This window comes from Eulemur rufifrons, chromosome 12 (assembly GCF_041146395.1).
Source record: "Eulemur rufifrons isolate Redbay chromosome 12, OSU_ERuf_1, whole genome shotgun sequence".
Classification (NCBI taxonomy): domain Eukaryota; kingdom Metazoa; phylum Chordata; class Mammalia; order Primates; family Lemuridae; genus Eulemur; species Eulemur rufifrons.
The window spans coordinates 23,639,291-23,658,157 of NC_090994.1; the positions used below are offsets into that span (position 1 = coordinate 23,639,291).

The window sequence follows — 18,867 nt, forward strand, 5'->3', positions numbered from 1 at the left end:
AAAGCCATCAGTCCCAATCCCATGACAACCCATTAATAAAATAACCCATTAATCTCTTCATCTGTGAATGGATTAATACATTCATGAGGGCAATGCTCTCAGGGTCCAATCAGCTCATAAAGTTCCCATCTCTAAATACTGCCATGTTGCAGATTAAGTTTCAACATGAATTTCAGAGAGAACAAACATTTAAGCCATAGAATATACCCATAAGTGTGGTACTGGTATATCATATGGTAGCTCTATTTTTCTTTTTTTGAAGAATGACCATACTGTTTCCATAGTGGTTGTTGCATTTTATAATCCCACCAACATTTCCCATCTTATTCACCACATTCTTACCAACACTGTTATTTTCTGTTTGTTTAGTAGCAGTCATTCATTATAATGGAAGTGAGGTAATATCTCATTATTTGATTTGTATTTCTATGATACATAGTGATGTCAAATATCTTTTTATATGCTTGTTGGCATTTTGCATGTATATTTGGAGAAATGTCTCTTCAAGTCCTTTGCCCATTTTTTAATTGGGTTATTTGGTTTTTTGTTGTTATTGGGTTGTAGGAGTTATTTACATCCTAGATATTAACCTCTTATCAGATATATGATTTGCAAATATTTTCTTCTATTCTACAGGTTGCCTTTACATTCTGTAGTGTAATTTGAAGCAGAAAAGTTTTTAATGTATTCTTATTTGTCTAATATTCCTCTTTTTCCCCCTGTGCTTGTGACATCATTTCTAAGAAATCTTGTTCAAATCAATGTCATGAACATTTTCCCCAATGTTTTCTTCTAGGAGGTTTATATTATGGGTCTTTTTCTTAGGTATTTAATGCATTTTGAGTTAATATTTTTATATGGTGTAAGATAAGGATCTAACTTTATTCTTTTGTATGTGGATATCCAGTTTTCCCAACCATTAAAAAGCCTATTCTTTTCTCATTGAATGGTCTTGGCATCCTTGTTGTATATCATTTGACCATATATATGAGGATTTATTTCTAGGCTCCATATTCTATTCCACTCATAGTTGTGTTTTTTTTAATACCGGTAACACATTGTTTTGATTACTGTAACTTGATTTGAAATCAGGAAATGTGACTTCTCCAACCTGTTTCTACTTTTCTAAAATCATCATGGCTGTTTGCAGTCCCTTAAGATCCCATATAAATTTTGAATGCTTTTTAATATTTCTGCAAAAATGCTCTTGTGATTTATGGTAGATATTTAGATAAACTTGCGCTTTGCTTTGGGTAGTAATGAAATCTTTTGATATTAAGTCTTCTAATCCATGTATGTAAGATGTTCTTCCATTTATTTACATCTTCTGTAATTTCTGCTGTCAGAGTTTCACAATGTTCAACGTACAGGTCTTTTCACTACCTTTGTTAGATTTAGTTCTAAGTATTTCATCCTTTTTGATATTCTAGGAATTATAATTGTTTTCTTGATTTATTTTTGGATTATTCATTTTTAATGTATAGAAACACATTCTATTATTATGTGTTGATTTTGTATCCTACAATTTTGCTGAATTTATTAGTTTAACAGTTTCTTCCATATGGAATCTTGAGGTTTTCTACATATAAAACCATGCCATCTGGAATAGAGATAATTTTACTTCTTCATTTCTAATTTGGAGGCCTTTAACTTATTATTATTATTATTTTTCCTCTTATTTTTTCTTGCTTAATTTCTGTGGCTAGGTTTTCCAACATTAAGTTGGGTAGAAATGGTGAGAGTGAGCATTCTGTCCTGTTCTTGTTCTTAGAGGAAAACTTATCAGGCTTTCATTATTGTATAATGTTAACTGTAGGCTTTTGAAGTATGTCCCTTATGATGTTGAGGTAATTTGCTTTATTCCTAGTTTGTTGAATATTTTTATCATGAAAGGATGCTGAATCACGTGAAATTCATATTCTTCCTTAATTGAGATGGTCATGTGGATTTTTTCTTCATTCTGTTGAAATGGTACATTACATTCATTGATTTGCTTATGTTGAACAATCCTTGTCTTCTAGGTATAAATCCCAGTTGATCATCGTGTATTTTCATGTTAAGGTGCTATTAGATTTGGTTGGGTAGTATTTGCTAGAGAATTTTGCATCAATATTCATTAGGAAATTTTTTAAAGAACCAAATCTTCCTTAAGTTTTTCTATTTAATTTCTATTTTCTATTTAAATTATATCTGCTTTAATTTTTATTATTTGTTTATTTATTTCTGCTTGCTTGGGTTTAGTTTCTTCTCCTTTTTCCTAGTTCCTTGAGGTCTAAAGTTAGGTTGTTGATTTGAGATTTTTTGTTATATATTTTTGATGTGTGTATTACACATGTAAACTTTCCTTTTAGCACCGTTTTTTATGGATCCTTCAAGTTTTGGTACACATTGTTTTCATTTTCATTTCTCTCAAGATGTTTTCTATTGTGACTTCTTTGACTCACTGATTGTTTAATATTGTTTTTTAAATTCCCACAGATTTATGGATAGTCAGGTTTTTCTTCTTTAAGTAAAATTTTCTAGTTGCATTCCATACAGACTGGAGAAAATCCTTGGCATAATTTCAATTATTTTAAAAATTGTTAAGATTTTTTTTGTGTCATGAAAGGTGGTCTGTGCTAGAGAATGTTCCATATAGACTTGAAAAAAAAAATATGTATTCTGCTGTTGCTATATAGAATGTTGTGTATATATCTGTTATATCTATTTGTCCTGTCCTGTTTTTCAAGTCCTATATTTACTTATTTATCTTCTGTCTGGTTATATCAATTACTAAAAGTGGAGGATTGAAATCTCCTGCCATTATTGTGTTGCTGATTAGTTCTTCCTTCAATTTTTGTCAACTTTTCATCATACATCTAGGAGTTCCAATATTTGGTACATAAATATTTATAATTGTTGTACTGTCTTGGTGAATTGACATAGAATAGATATAAATATATTCCTTCTTTGCCTCTTGTAAAGCTTTCAACTTTTTGACTTCAAGTATATGTTCTCTGAAATCAGTATAGCCACCCTTACTTTCTTTTCATTACTATTTTCAGGGAATATTTCTTTTCAATCCTTCCCTTTTAAGCAATTTGTGTTTTTATATATAAAGTGATTCTCTTGTAGTTAGCATATATTTGGATGCTGTTTTTTTTTTCAATACATTCAGCCAATCTGTGCCTTTATTCAGAAAGTTTAATATATTTATATTTGATATAATTAGGGCTAGGGAAAAACTTACTATTGCTATTTTGTAAATTGTTTTCTGTATATCCTGTATATTTATTCCTCCTTTCCTCTCTTGCAGCCTTCTTGTGTTGCATTGATGTTCCGTTGTCACATATTTTGATGCCCTTATCTTCTTCCTGTGTATATATTCTATAGATTTTTTTGTGTGTGTATGGTTACCATTGCAATGACATAAAACATCTTAAAGTTATAACGGTCTATTTTAGATGCATGACAACTTCAGTTGCATACAAAAACTCTTACTCTTTATACCTGTACCCCCAGTATTATGTTATCTATATTGCAAATTAAATGTTTTCTATTAAACGCTCAGTGCATAACATTTTAAAATTTTTATTTTTTATTCATTTTATTTTTTAGCACTTTCAGGCAGCCTAAATATTTCCTTTTCTTTTTAAACATTCTATACAAGATTTAAAAGTCAATTAATGCATCAAAATTATGATAATTTGTTCATATACTTACATTTGTCAGAGAACTTTATAATTTTCATATGACTTTGTATTGCTACCTAGTGCTTTTTCTTTTCAATTTGAAAGACTCCTTTAGAATTTCATGTTGATAAAGGCTACTGAAGGCTACTGGTCATGAACAACTAAAGGTTGTGTTGATCTGCAAAATTCTTAATTTCTTTATCATTTTTGAATGACAGATTTCCTTTGCTAAATAAACAATTCTTGATTATTTCATTCAATACTTTGAATATATCACCCCATTCCTTTCTTCCTGCAAGGTTTCTTCTGAAATATCCACTGACAGTCTTATGAGTGCTCCTTTACATGTGACAAGTTACTTTTTCCTTGATGCTTTTAGATTTCTCTCAGTGTCATTGACTTATGACAGTTTGATTGTAATATGTGTCTATGAGGGCCTATTTGGCTTTATCCTCATTAAAGTTCATTGAGTTTCTTGATTCAGTTTGTCCATTTACTTTTTTATATCTCCAAAGTTTTTGGCCATTATGTTCTCAAGTTCTATGCCCTTTGCTCTCTCTCTTCACCTTCCAGGACTCCCATTATGTATATATTGGTCTGCTTAATAGTGACCCATAAGACTATAGGCTCTCTTCATTTACTTCATTATTTTTTCCTTTGCTTCTCCAACATGATGGTTTCAAGTTATCTGTCTTTAGGTTCACTAATTTCATCTTATGCCAGATCAGATATGCTTTTGAATTCCTCTAGTGAATTTTTCAGTTCATTTATTGAATTTTTCAGCTATAGAATTTCTTTGATTTTTTTTTCAATTTCTATCTCCTTGTTGATATTTATACATGGAATTTATTCCAGATGTGTAAAGTTAGTTAATAGTATGGAAATTAAATAATGTAATCCATTATATTAATAGACTAAAGAAGAACAATTATATGATTCTATTAGTAGATGCAGAACACAAAATCCAAGCTTATTTATTATAAAACCTCTTAGCAAACTTGAAATATAATGAAACTTCTTCAACTTGAGAAAGAACATCTACAAAAAAATCAATAGTTAACATCATGTTTATGTTGAGAAAATAATGCCTTATTGCTAAGATCAGGAAGGAGGCAAGAATATAGCTCACTATTTCTATTCAACATATTACTGGAGTCCAAAACATTGACAACACCAAATTGTGAGGATGTGGAGCAACAGAAATGCTTACTCATTGTTGATGGGATTACAAAATAGTACAGCCACTTTGGATGAATGCGTGGCAATTTCTTATGATACTCAATTTACTCTTACCCTGTGATGTAGCAGTCATCCTTCTCGATATTTACCCAAATGAATTGAAAAATTATATCCGCACAAAAACATCCACATAAATGTTTCTAGCAGCCTTATTTATAATTGCCACAGATTGGAAGTAACTAAGATGCCCTTTAATAGATGAGTGGATAAGCAAACTTGAGTGCTTCCATACAAGGGAATATTATCCAGTGATTTAAATAATGAACTATTAAGCCACAATAAGACATAAAGAAAACCCAAATGCATACTTCTAGGTGAAAGACGTCAATATGAAAAAACTACATACTGTACTCATATTGTTTTAACTACATGGTGTTCAGAAATGGGCAAAACTATAGAGATAGTGAAATGATCATTGGTTGCTGGGGGCTTGTAGAAATGCTACTCACAAAGTAGTATACTATTATGCTTTTAGAAAAAAATTAATTTGACTTTTCTCAAACTACTCCTGAAGTGAAAACTAATTGTCATTTCAATTTTTCAGAAAATGTGTATTTTTCCCAAGTGTTCTCTTGAGAAATACTATAGTTACTGAAATAATGATTCTACTTCTCAAAATGTTTTTTCAAGTTCATTTGAATTTAATTAATGATGTTTTAAGATGTAAAACATATTATTCAATTAATCTTATTTTATTATATGTCAATGCCATTTAGATCAAAATAATATTGCTTAAAAAGAATAACAAATTTTACCTATTTTTAAAAAAATTTCCTTATTTCTAAGAAAATGACTAGCTTTGGTATAGCAGTTTTTAAAATTTTCATTTTCATTTAGGTAGTACAGCCAAAGGAGCTTGACAATATCATAGGGGTGAAGAAATAATCTAGGCAATAATTCTATCTTGTGTGTCTGTTTTTTCTATTTAGTATTCAAAGAAGATAACTTTAGAGGCCTTTTCAGTTGTTATGGTACAGTTGCTTGGAATTAATCTGGGATTAACATATGATAACATCTACAATTGTTACTGTCAAGGAGCTACATGCATAATGAGTCCTGAAGCAATGTAAGATGTAGTTTTTATCAAATCTTCTGTTCATAAATATTTGTACTATTCCTTGATGTATAATTTCTTACAGTATAATGAGTAAAAATATTTTATTGGCTACAAATATGCTTACTTAAAACATTAAAACGTATGAATACAGAATGTTGCAGAGAATGAACTATATTGTTCTATACTCAATGTTATTAAATAGAGAGAAAGTGTATACTAATGATAACTTTCTAAGATTTACAGAAGTCTTTGATTTGTTGAAAAACTTCTCAGTGTCAGCAAGTGAGATGATACCTGCGTAGTAAGAAGTTTGGAAACCTCAACAGACTTGTAAAAAGATTTGTAGGCAGGGGAAGGGGCAACAAATTTACAAAAATAAGAAATAGTTGGAACTAAAAAGAAGAATATTTTATGCAGAGGAAAAAGAAAATAAAATGTAATAGGCTAAAAAACCTTTAGTAGGGGAAAGAAAGTAATATAGAAAATGTAAGAAAGATCATGATCATGCATTCATGATGTGAGGGCTTGGATTATATAATAAAATGTTATTAATACGAAATATTTTAATCAACTTACAAAATATGGGTAGTAAAAATTTATCTTGTGAAATGAATCAGAGGGATCTACAATATACTAATATTTGAGAGGTGATTTTCATACTAATCTACAGAAGTTCATTAAGATTGAAAAAAGGAGAATGTCAAGAATTATTCATATGTTTTTGGAAATCACAACATAATAACAAATGCTGAAAAAGTCCAATATTTTAGGAAAGTAGAAAAATAGAGGAGAATCTTGAGGACAGATTGTAAATGTTAAATCAGAGATATTCTGAGTAATGGATTGGAGTTAAGGGGCAGTTAGTTATATAGGTCTCAGTCTCAGAGGACTAGAGATCTAAAATGTGCAAGCCATCAGCATATGGATGGGAAATAAAAATGTCAAACAGATAACTTTGCAAGCAGCTATATTGGGTGAAAAGAGGTGGCTTAAGATAATGTTTTGAGTCATCTTAATATGTTCTTATGGCCTTGGTCTCTGTCCTAAAAAATCTGCAAACAATGAGCACATGTATCACCCAGATCATGTTTTTAAAATACTCTTCTTTAATAAAATGAACAGGGAAATCTTGGAGAAATGATTGATTCCAGGCTAAGGCAGAGAAAATACGAATGAGCTTGGAACATCTTGTGTCAGAAAATAAGAGTTCAGAGAAGTATGGATAGAATTTGTGGAAGGGACATAAAAGTTAGTTTGAAGGGGCTTTCGCTTGCCAAATCTGGCACAATTTGAGTGTCAAAAATAATAATGGTAGTAATGGATTATAACCCACTAAGTAAAATAAAAAACATGACTCCATATTAATATAAATACATGACTATATAAATTGGAAGTGTAATTAAGGAATAGGATATTTGCATAAAACCAAAGTACTTCTCTCTATGCAATTATTAAATGATAAAAAATAAGTAATTTAACAATGAAGACTTGTGGACACACCTTAATCAACTGATACATTTTTATCAGTAATATGACATAATTGAAATTGTGTGCCATGTTTTAGGTTGCAATGAGATAAACATAGCTATAATCTTGTGATAATGCTGCCAAAATACATAACCTAAATCTAACCATAAGGAAATGTTTCATAAACCTGAATTACGGGACATTCTACAAGATAATTGGCCTGTAATTATAGAACTTTTCATGGTCATAAAAGCTAACAAAATTTGGGCAACTAAACTAAGAAGTCATGAGAACTAAATGCAATGCTTGATGCTGAACTGAATCTTTTTGCTATAAAATGCCATGATTGTGATGTTTGGGATAATTTGAATAGAGTCTGAGGATTAGAAACTAGTAATATATGATATGTTTTCCTGATTTTGAAGAGGATAGAGTGCTTGTACAGAAGAATTTATTTCTATGGAAAAACTACACATTAAAATATTTAGAGTTATCATGATATCGTGTTGCCATTTTACTCTTAACTTTTCAGGAAGCAAAATTTACTTTTGCACTATATTTGTGTCATTTTTTAAAAGTTGAGATAATCTCAAAATTACACAAAAACTCATTAAACAGTACTCTCTTAAAAGTAAAGAAATACAGAAAGTAAAAAATTAAAAAAGGGAATCTAGAGCTTATACACTTTGTATACCTCAATGTTGAAATAATTTATTTGGTAAATTCTGTTAACAAAGAATAATCATGATTTTTCATTAACACAGTCAATTATCTTTACTTTTTGAAGTTTTCCACATAAATTTCATAGTATGCCCTATTTTCTTAATGATTATTGGAGCTTGTTATAATAATGATGACGTTGCCAATAATATTATACTCCAATGGGGCTTATTGTGCAACAGATGTTAAGTATTTTGCCACTTTACACTGCCTCTACTTTCTAGATGTCTATTATATCAAATTACAATAGAAATAGACTTATTTCTTTTGTTTACAACATATATTGAAAGTAAAATCACTCTCCACTCCTTTGGCTCTTCTCTAAGTGAAGCAGGTCAGAATTCATAGCATTTTATTGAATAGTGTTACTTTGATACTTTTTTCCATTTATCTGAGGAATATGCTTTAATTTTAGACTATTGCAAGGTGTAAAGCTTTTTAGCAGTTGCAGCATGGATGAATTTAAACAGATAATTTTGAAGCCTGAACTTGAATGTCTTCAGAATAAAACAATTTCAAGAGTGATTTCCCCAAAGCAAGATGCAGTTTGTGGCAATTTAATTTTGGAAGCAGGAGAGCAATGTGATTGTGGCACAGACGCCAAGGTTAGTGACAAACTTTGCAGTTAATTCACAGATTTGCTTTTTGTTTGTTTGTTTGTTTGTTTTGTTGTGTGTTTATTTGTTTCTCATGGAGTCTATAGATATAGATATGATATGAAGGAAGAGGACTTTTTTTTAAATGCTGCACCATTTTATCAAATATGTAAGATGGAGAGATGTGGACATGTGATAACTAACTCTGCCTGAATTTAAAACATTTGTAGAGTTTAACACCTGAAAAAGAGTGTCACACATTAAAGAAAGAGATTTTCATCATCTAACCATTAATAGCAATATCACTTTTTACTACCATATGCATCAGTAGCATCAATAATATAATCATCATCCTAATCTCTTGAATTCCTTGAAAGTGACTGCATTGGTTCGTTAAGTTATTTAATGTGTGTTGTCATTTATTTCTTTATCTCCCAATTTCAGTCTTTGCATCTGTGGTTCAAGGCATCATTTATTTTCACTTGCTTCTAAAAAATTAGATTAATCATAATCCTTGGTTCATTATCATTCATGATAATACACATGACCCAAGAATGATACATGCATGGCCCAACTCTTTGTAATTCCTCAAGCTTTCCTCTCTCCTAGAATTAAATATTATCTAGAATTTTTCATTTAACAATAACTTTTCATAATTTTATCATAATTTTTATTAACTTTCAATTTTAGAACATTTAAAAAATGTAGCATGATTTTCTTAGACTAAGTTTCCATCCCCTATATTACTGATAATATCCATGTTATTTTGTGTAAATGTAGCTCATTTATTCACTTTTTTATGTAATAATCCATTATGTATATACAATTACTGATCTTTACTCTGTATGGCCACTTAGACTGTTCGTAGGCTTTTTTCTCCCATTCTAAAGAGTTTTATTATGTTTCGTACTTAAATCCTGATGTACGTAAGTATCTCCTGGCTATATACCTAGATAAGGCATTTCTGGATTATCAAGTAGGTGAATTGTAAGGTTTTTTGGATTGGCTGAAGCCAGAGAAAGAAAAAGAAGCAGAGTTGAAAGGGATAAGTAAAGAGACTTTATTGGAGCGCCCCTGGGTGAGGGTAACGAGTTCCAAGAGAGGGACCCAGGCGAGATTTTCGGATCCCAGGAAAGAGAAAGAGAGACCCTAAAAGTCTCATTGCCCAGAAGTCTGAGTGGGTTTATATATGTGTTTTGGGCTTGGGGATGGGGGTGTCTTCTGCAGGAAGATTTCGGCTGGAAGAGTGAGGAATTTCTTTGTTGCAGTTTTAGGGTGGGTATTGAGGAATAGGAGGGGCTTCTTTTTTTCATTAGGCTATCCTAAGGAAGGGATGCCTGCCACCAGCCTTACATGAATAATGCCTGAGTAATGGCTAATTTTTTAAAAATATAGTTGTGCTAATTTACACTTCTGATGGCTTTGTTTATTTCATACTCTATTTAGCACATGATATTGCCAGACTTTGTAATTTTTGCCAATTGTATATGTACAGAATGCTATCTCATTGTGCTTTCAATTGGACTGTCCTCAATTACTAGTAAAATTAATTATATCTTCATATTTTTATTAGCCATCTAAGTTTTCTTTGCTGTGAAATGTTTGTTTACTTGATTTCTGCTTCCATCTATTAGGTATTTTCTTTTCCTTTACATTTATTTATATATTCCTTATGCTGATCATTAATATGTTAAACGTCTTCCATATCTTCACACTTTCTTCAATATAATTTCTGTTAGAAAGAATATTTTTATTTAAAAATTAATGCACTTTCATAGAAAAATCTGTTTATTATTTCAGCATTATGTCTTTGTATAACTGGTGAAAGCTTTTCTCTTTCCTTCATGAAGTTCTTTTCATTTTTTTTTTAGTCTTCTCTCTGTGCTTTGATATAGATATATTTGATTGTTATAATTCAAAAACCACTAAATTTTCTTTTGTTTTAAGCGACCTAGTGAATTTTTCATTCAAATATTTTCTATCCTTAAAATTTCCATTTAGTCCTTTTTTTTAAAGATATCCATTTGTTGAAAGAATAATTTTGACAAATTAAATATAGCAGTTTATTGGAGCAAAGTATGATTCGTAAATTGGCCAACACTCGGAACCAGGAGAGGTTTGTCTTGAAACTACTCTGTGGGAGAACATAAACCACGGGTGGCCATTCCTCCTCCAAGCCAGGCCTGCGTTCCTGGCCCAAAGAAAACATAAAATAATAAATGACTCTTAGTGTTTTAAGCCACTAAATATTTGCTATGAAGCAACAGATAGCACATATAATTTTATATGCGTTGCTCAGTATGTCACAAAAATGCTCACGTATGTGTTTCTCTAAAAATATTTTATATCTTTTCTCTCATTTACATTTAGATATGCAATCAATCTGTAATTTATTTTTGTATATATGTGCAAGAATATCAAATTAAAGATTCACAATTATTCATAGTCTGTCCTTCCCTTATTACACCGAATCATAATCTTGGTTATCAATCAAGTGAACATTTGTGCATTTTTCTGTTTTGCCTCATCTTGTACCAATATTAGACGATCTTCATAATTATACATTTCCACATTTCCATCAATTTATGGGCTAAGGTAGTCTATATTACCCAGTACTGCTTTTTTAGTTCATGGTTGTCTTGAGTATTTTTGGCCCTTTGCATTTGATAGTAAATTTCCAATTTGTCTTTTCATTATCTACCACAAATGAAGACTGATTTCCTGAAAGACATTGCATGGAATCCTTAGATAAATTTGAGGTTAGATAAAATAGAGGTGTACATCTCCATTTATTTATGTCTAATTTTTTTCTCAGCAGTATTTTTTACTGTTCAGTGTAAAGATCTTGCACTGATATATTTTTAAATTTTTATTGCTATGTTTTTGATATTTTGATGATACTATAAATCATACCATTTTAAAATTTTTCTCTTTGTTGATGGGATATAAAAATACTCTAGATTTTTATATTTTCATCTTCTATTCCTCAGTCTTGCTGACTTCCGTTATTAATTCCATTAGTGTTTCATCAGACCAATGCTATCGGTAATAATATAATGTTAAGCACAGTGGTATTTTACATTGTATAAAGGTAAAAAGAAACAGGTGAAATTAATTTTAATAATATAGTTTGACTTAATATATGCAATTTAGTATTATTTTAGCATGTAATCAATATAAAATTATTTTGGCAATTTTGCTTTCTTTTTAATATCTATATGTGTTAATATATTAATATAATATATATGTGCACATAAACATACATACAGATTTATCATATATTGAGAGAGAGAAAGAGGGAAAAAGAGAAACATTATAGAAATTAGCTCACACATTTACAGGGCCTTTGTCATGGAGGTGAACACATACGCACCAGGCCTAAGAGCCAGACAAACTGAAGCAAGATTCAGGAGGAAAAGAGACCAATTGCAGCCCCAGCTGCTCCTTCCCTCCAATGAGATGAGTCAGCAGATCAGCACCTTTGAGCTGATGCTGTGAAGAGTTTTGACTTTGTGGATATTGGAGTGGAATGCATGCGTTTTGCATACGAGACGGACATGAATCACTGGGGACCAGAGAGTGAAATGTGGTAGATGTAATAATCCCCAAAGTTACCCATGTCCTAATTATCATAACTCCTTTTATTATTATTATTTTTTATTTTTTTATTTTTTTCACAATTCTGGTATATTTATTCAACAGTGAAAGCAGTTTACTTTTTCTTAAAAAAAAATACAACTTTGTTCTCAAAGGCTGCCCCACCTTCGTGCTGCTTTTTATTTTTTTAATTTTTCAAAATTTTATATTTATTTTTTTAATATCAAAATATTATGGGGGTACAATCATTTTTGGGGGTACATATGATGCCTTTGTCTCGCCCAAGCCAGAGCTATAAGTGTGCCCTTCCCCCATACAGTGCATATTATTATTTTTTAATAAAGGGACTGTGCGTTAGTCTAAGATTCATTTCCATGTCCTTCTTACTAATTTAGAATTAATACATCCTTTATCATTTCAAATGAAAGTGAATAAGAGACTGCAGTTTTGAGGGGTGACTTTTGTTTCTTCCCCTCCCCAGGCTGAGCTGCTGGGCTCAGATGCTCCCCTTGCTTCAGCTTCTGGGGTGGCTGGGACTAGAGGCACGTGTGATCGTGCCCAGCCCCATAACTTCTGAATATGTTGTCTGATGTGGCAAAAGGGACTTTAAATGTGTGATCAAGTAAAATACTTGGAGAGAAAGTGATTATTCTTTGTTATCTGGGTGGGCCCAGTGTAATCATAAGGGTTCTTACTAGCCTGATGCAAAAGGGTCAGAGTTAGAGGAGATGTGACAATGATGTTTGAAGATTCTGTACTGTTGGATTTGCAGATGGAGAAAGGGTCCATGAGCCAGGGAGTGCAGGTGATCTCTCGAAGCTGGAAAGGCAGGGAAAAAGATTCTCTCTGGAGAACCTCCAAAGGAATGCAAAACTTCTACTACATGGTTTTAGTGTAGTAAGACTCTTTTGACTTATAACATCTTATCTAGAATTATAAAATAATACATTTAGTGGTTGTAAACCACTAACTTTATGGTAATTTGTTACAGCAGAAATAGAAAATGACAAAAAAATGACTGAGCTGATTCTTGGTCCCTGGAGGTTAACAAACTCCTTGAATGGATTTAAATATTTCCTACGGAGCAGGCTGCAGTTTTTCTGAGGAGAGTAACAATTTGACTATCGTAGAAGCCTAGATTCAATACATTGGCCTACTTTGGTTAAACTTATTTCTGCCAAGACATTTGTAGCTACTTCAGCAGCAACATTTTGCTGATATGAGGTCAAGGTCCAATTCTTATTAAATTGAAGGTAGGTAGGGATTATTAATGTGAGGGGAATTTAAGTAGCAGAGGAGATAGGAAGGAATCTGTCTTCTGAAGGATTGAAGGTAACAGCTAATGGTTTTGTTAGGAGAGTCCGTGAGATGGCAGGTCCAGGAAGCTGTACAATTCAGAGCAATAGCTATGGGCTTGAGAAAAGCACACAGGAGAGTTTTATTTTTCCTTAGCCAGTAGCAGAGACCTCCAAATCTAATAAAATGTGGCTAGAGGAAATCACATCAGTGTTCAGAACTTTATCTTGGGCAGAGGCTGTCTACCTCTAATGTCATCAGGACTCAGATTGAGGTTTCCTGATAGAATGGGTGTCCAGTGCATAGAGTAAGGGTAGGGGGATAGTCTGGGACAAGATGGTCACCAAAGCATTCAGAGTTGACAGGGCTGGGCCAAGTGTCCTGTAAGTGAGAGCCAAGAGTTTAATTTTCTCACTTTCTACTCTTGACTTCCTAGAGTTTAAGGTTTTCCTTCTTTACCTGCCATGGTTGCTCTTGTCCCATGGCCGTGTGATCAGCATGAATAGTACCTTTTCCCTCCTTTGTCACATCAAACTAAACCAAAAGCTGGGTTCGTCCCTATGTAGTTTGGCAGTTTAATTCTTGTACGTCTTGTGCCATCTCAGAACATCTCCCATCTACTGATGCGTGGGCCTAAAGTCTCAGCTATGAGCCTGCAAAATCAAAACAAGTTATCTACTTACAAGCATAGGTACATATTCCCATTTTAAATGGGAGAAAGAAGCAAGAAGGAAGGGGTAACAGGCCACAAGCAAGTCTGAAACCCAAGAGAGCTGACATTGGGGATTCAGACTCCTGAATAATCTGCTTTGACTGCATGTCCAGTGTCCGCTACCCACAGGTGCAAGGGTGGGTAGGTCCAAGGCCTTGGGCAGCCCCACCCCATGGTTTGGCTGGGCTCAGTTCATCCAGCTCTCCCAGTCTGGCATTGCATGCTGGTGGCTTTACAATTCTGGGATCGTAGTGGTGGTGCCACTCTCATAGCCCCACCAAGCATTGCTCTAGTGGGGACTCTCTGTGGTGGCTTCTCCCCTGTAACGAGTGTGTACCTGGGCCTCCAGGCTTTTCATCCTTTGAAATATGAGTGGAGGCTACCAAGCCTCTACAGCTCTTGCTTTCTGCAAGCCTGCAGAATTAGAGCCATGTGGATGCTGCCACGTTTTAGGACTTGCACCTTCTGGTAGGAGCTGTACCTGAGGCTGCTTGAGCAAGGCCGGGGAGCACTGTGCTGGAATACTGGGAGCAGAGTCCTAAGGCAACCTTGGTAAGTGAGCCCATGAAGAGCACCCCAGTGTGTCCTCTGAAACCATTCTGCCCTCCTAGGCTTCTGGGCCTGTGATGGGAGGCAAAGCCTCTAATATCTCTAAAATGCTTTTAGGGTCTTCCATCTTCTTGAGGAATAGCACCTGGCTTCCTTCTGTCTGTGGTAGTCTCTTAAGCAAGTTTCTGGGTACATCCTTGGTGTCCTTTCCTGAAAATGCTCTTTCATTCTCTACTACCTGGCTAGCCTATGAATTTTCCAATTTTTTTCCACTGCTTCCCTTTTCTCTAGCAGTTCACCATAAGCAGTTAGAAGTAAACACACAGCAACCTGAGCATTTTGCTGTTTAGAAATTTCTTCTGCCAGACACCTTCGTTCATCACTCTCAAGTTTGCCCTTCCACAAAGCCCCCAGGCATGGTCACAGTTCAGCCAAGTCATTGGCCAGTTCATAACAAGGATATCCTTTACCCTAGTTTCCAATACCTTTTCCTCTGTTACATCTGAAACTTCATGAGAGTAGACTTCACTGCTGTAATTCTGCCAGCATTCCAGTCTTGACCACTTAACTAATCCCTAAGGAGTGCCACAATTTCCCCAGTATTTTTCTATTCTAAGCCCTCACCAGAATCTAGCCTTCTATCATGCTTCTCCCAACAATTCCGTGCAACTACCCATTACTCAGTTTCAAAGCCACTTCCACATTCTTAGGTATTTGTTAGCAGCACCCCACTTTTCAATACTAATTTCTTGTCTTGAATTATTTTGCTGATTTTGTGAATTACCTATCTGTATTTTTTTAAATCCTGATGAATTACCTTTATGTCAATACTTTTGAATTCTTTTTCAGACATTTCATGGATTTGGGAGGGACATTGTTACTGGACAATTATTGTGTTTCTTTTGGGGTGTCGTGTTTCTTTGCTTTTTCATGTTTCTTTTTTTTCTATGTTGATGTCTGCACATCTGGTGGAACAATCACCTTTTCCAATTTTATAGAATAGCTTTCACAGGGAAAGACTTTTTCCTGTAGTTGTGTCCTTCAGCGTCAGTTGAGCAGGGGGATTTGTCTTTGGTTCTGGGTGGGCACCATGGTGTAGTCTCTGCTTGATTTCTTTAGTTGTCTTGAGTGCTTCAGTGGTCCAGATTGTTAGTGTTTTTGAATGCATTGGTGTGGATATTTTTAAGTTGAATCCCCCAAACTGAGCTAGTAATCAGGCCTTTTGGGAGGGCAGACTCTGCGTATAGTGGCTTTGCTTTCTGATCATGGAGGCAGTGTTGCTGGTGGCACTTGCCAAGCAGTCTGGTCCTTGGTTTTTAGGGGCATACATGGTGCACGGAAGCTCCACTGGTGAAAAGGGTGAAATTGCCGGTATGGCAGGTGCCATGTAGCTAGCCCTGAGGCCCTGGAGAGAATGAAAATTGGCTCCCCTTGGCTTGGAGGCTGTATCCTGAATGTGCTAGACTGCCTTTGCCCTGGATTATAGAGTGCTGATTAAGCATAGGGGGCCAGGATTATGCATGTACCACTGGGTCAAAGTGGGGTTGTTTTGTTGCAGTCTTTCATGTAGACATGGTGGGACGACGGCTAGACCAAAGGATTGTGGAGATGCAGGGGCTGGTGGGTCTCAGAACATGGTGCACTATGGTAGGGACTCTGTTCTCAGAATGGTGTCATCCATAATAGCTGTGTCTCAGGGAGAGTGAGGAATCCAGCATGGGTTTCCTCTCTAGAGCAATGCAACCATGAGGACTCCAGGCATCTCCCTGTTCTGGGCTTGGGGGCTGTGAGAACTGTGGGGCTCTTCTGTGCCCCGGAATCCAGGTATCTGTGGTGGTAATGTGAACTTCTGGGGACCTATCTGCTATCTTGCTTACCTTTTCCCCATGATGCGGATTCTCTTTTTTCCCTGTGCCCACTCAGCCAGGTGTTTGGCATCCCTCTCTGTGCGGCCACCCTAATGCAGTCATCTATTTGTTACTTTTGTCCTTTGTGGACTGGGCGGGCATTGAACCCCTCTTTTCAGTCTTCTTGATTGACAAATTTTTCTTTGAAACATCATTTATAATAATAAACTATTGGTACTATTTAGAAACCTCTATTTTTTCATATTCATACATTGTTATTTATTACCCAAATGATGTCTTAGTAAGACTTGATTAATACGAAAAAACATCTATAATATACTAAATAAAAGTATACAAATTTCTAGTACATATTTTCATAAACAAAAATAGGACTGAAATTGCATTAAATTTTTAATAGGTCAATTTCTTCAGCATGAAATTATGAGTAATTTCATCAACATCACCTTTTTTTCCCATAGGAAAAATATCTTAAGTTTAAATAAAGTGGTATAAAAATAAATACAAAAATGAAAAGTCATGCTGTGATTGTAATTAAGATAAAGACATACTTAGTATGTTTTGAAAGGAAATAAAATTATTTATTTGATTAAAATTTGATTAAAAGTGATTAATATTATTATATTTGCTTTTAGACATGCACTCATAAAAAATGCTGTAATCCTGAAGATTGCAGTCTGCTGGGAGCTGCAGAATGTGGCAGTGGGGAATGCTGTGATGTAAATACTTGCATGGTAAGATTTCAAAATATTACGTTATTTTTTTACATAAATTTTTGTTGTCTTATTCATTTTTATCTTTCAAATATTTTACTTTATATTCTCTGTGGTCAGCTCCTAGTTGGGGGCCTACTTCCTAATAGCATATGAACATTTATTTTATATCCCAAATATTTTGTAGAGCATGGTTTCAGAGGATATGTGTATCGTTACAGCCCAGCCAGGTCCCTTGCCCACCGCCTAGTAAAGGCCAATATACTGAGACAGCAGGGGTTGCAGTGGAGAAAGAGTTTTAGTTTGCAATGCACCAAGCGAGGAGATGGGAGTAATTTCTCAAATCCATATCCTTGAGAATTTGAGGGCTAAGATTTTTAAAGGTGGTTTGGCGAACAAAAGGCTAGAGAATTCTGTCTGCTGATTGGCTGAGGATGAACTTGTAGGGTTGGGAAGCAGAAACCATCTTCTCAGTTTGGAGATTTCCTACGTAATGGGTCTCAAGGTTTGTTGGATCCATTCTCAGCCTGTCCACGGGTCACTGCACTATGGTAGGGACTCTGTTCTCAGAATGTTGTTATCCATAGTAGTTGTGTCTCAGGGAGAGTGAGGGATCCGGCGTGAGTTTCTTCTCTAGAGCAATGCAACCATGCAGACTCCAGGCATCTCCCTATACTGGGCTCGGGGGCTGTGAGAACTGTGGGGCTCTTCTGTGCCTCGGAATCCAGGTGTTTGTGGTGCTGATGTGAACTTCTGGGGATCTGTTTGCTATCTTGCTTACCTGTCCATGGTCTGGTTGACAACAGTGTGTCCCCTCGAATGCAGAGTGAAAAATATCTCAAAGACCAGTCTTAAGCTTTACAATAACAATGCCATCTATAGAAGCAGTTGGGGATGTCACAAATCGTGCACCTGTCAGGAAGAATATGTGCCATTATTCACTAAGCAGTTGCAGCAGTAAGGAGGTTTGGGAACAATGGTGGGTTAACTTCTGGATCTATCTATACCTTTATAGAAGTCAGACTTTTATTACTACTTTTATCTCATGACTTTTCATTATTTTAATATAGGAAGTTTCATTGTTCCATGAAGTTTTAGATATTAAACATATTTTCTATTATTTATACTGTTTTATTTGTTTTCAAGTTATCTATTGTATTGGTAAATAACAGAAATCCAATTCAGACACAATTGATTTCAGGATCCAGAGGATGTCCTTAGGTCTCTTTCAACCTTCTTATCTCTGCTTTTCGCTGTGTGGTTTTAATCACTATTGAAGACCCATCTGGTTTTCACATTCAGTAGCAATTCCAGATTATTTGGGTGGTATGAATTCCTTTTGTAATAACAGAATGTAGCTATTTAAGGTTTAAACAACTTATAAA

At 34.3% G+C, this 18,867-nt stretch overlaps 1 protein-coding gene across 1 annotated transcript in view; it reads left to right on the forward strand.

The window, feature by feature from the left end:
- LOC138393673 (A disintegrin and metallopeptidase domain 3-like) overlaps positions 1-18,867 on the forward strand; it is a 122,275-nt gene that overhangs the window by 60,806 nt on the left and 42,602 nt on the right. The window contains exons 10-12 of the mRNA XM_069485052.1: positions 5,840-5,976; positions 8,570-8,759; positions 17,405-17,503. Of these exons, the coding sequence (XP_069341153.1) occupies positions 5,840-5,976; positions 8,570-8,759; positions 17,405-17,503 (426 nt within the window). The remainder of the gene's footprint in view (positions 1-5,839; positions 5,977-8,569; positions 8,760-17,404; positions 17,504-18,867) is intronic.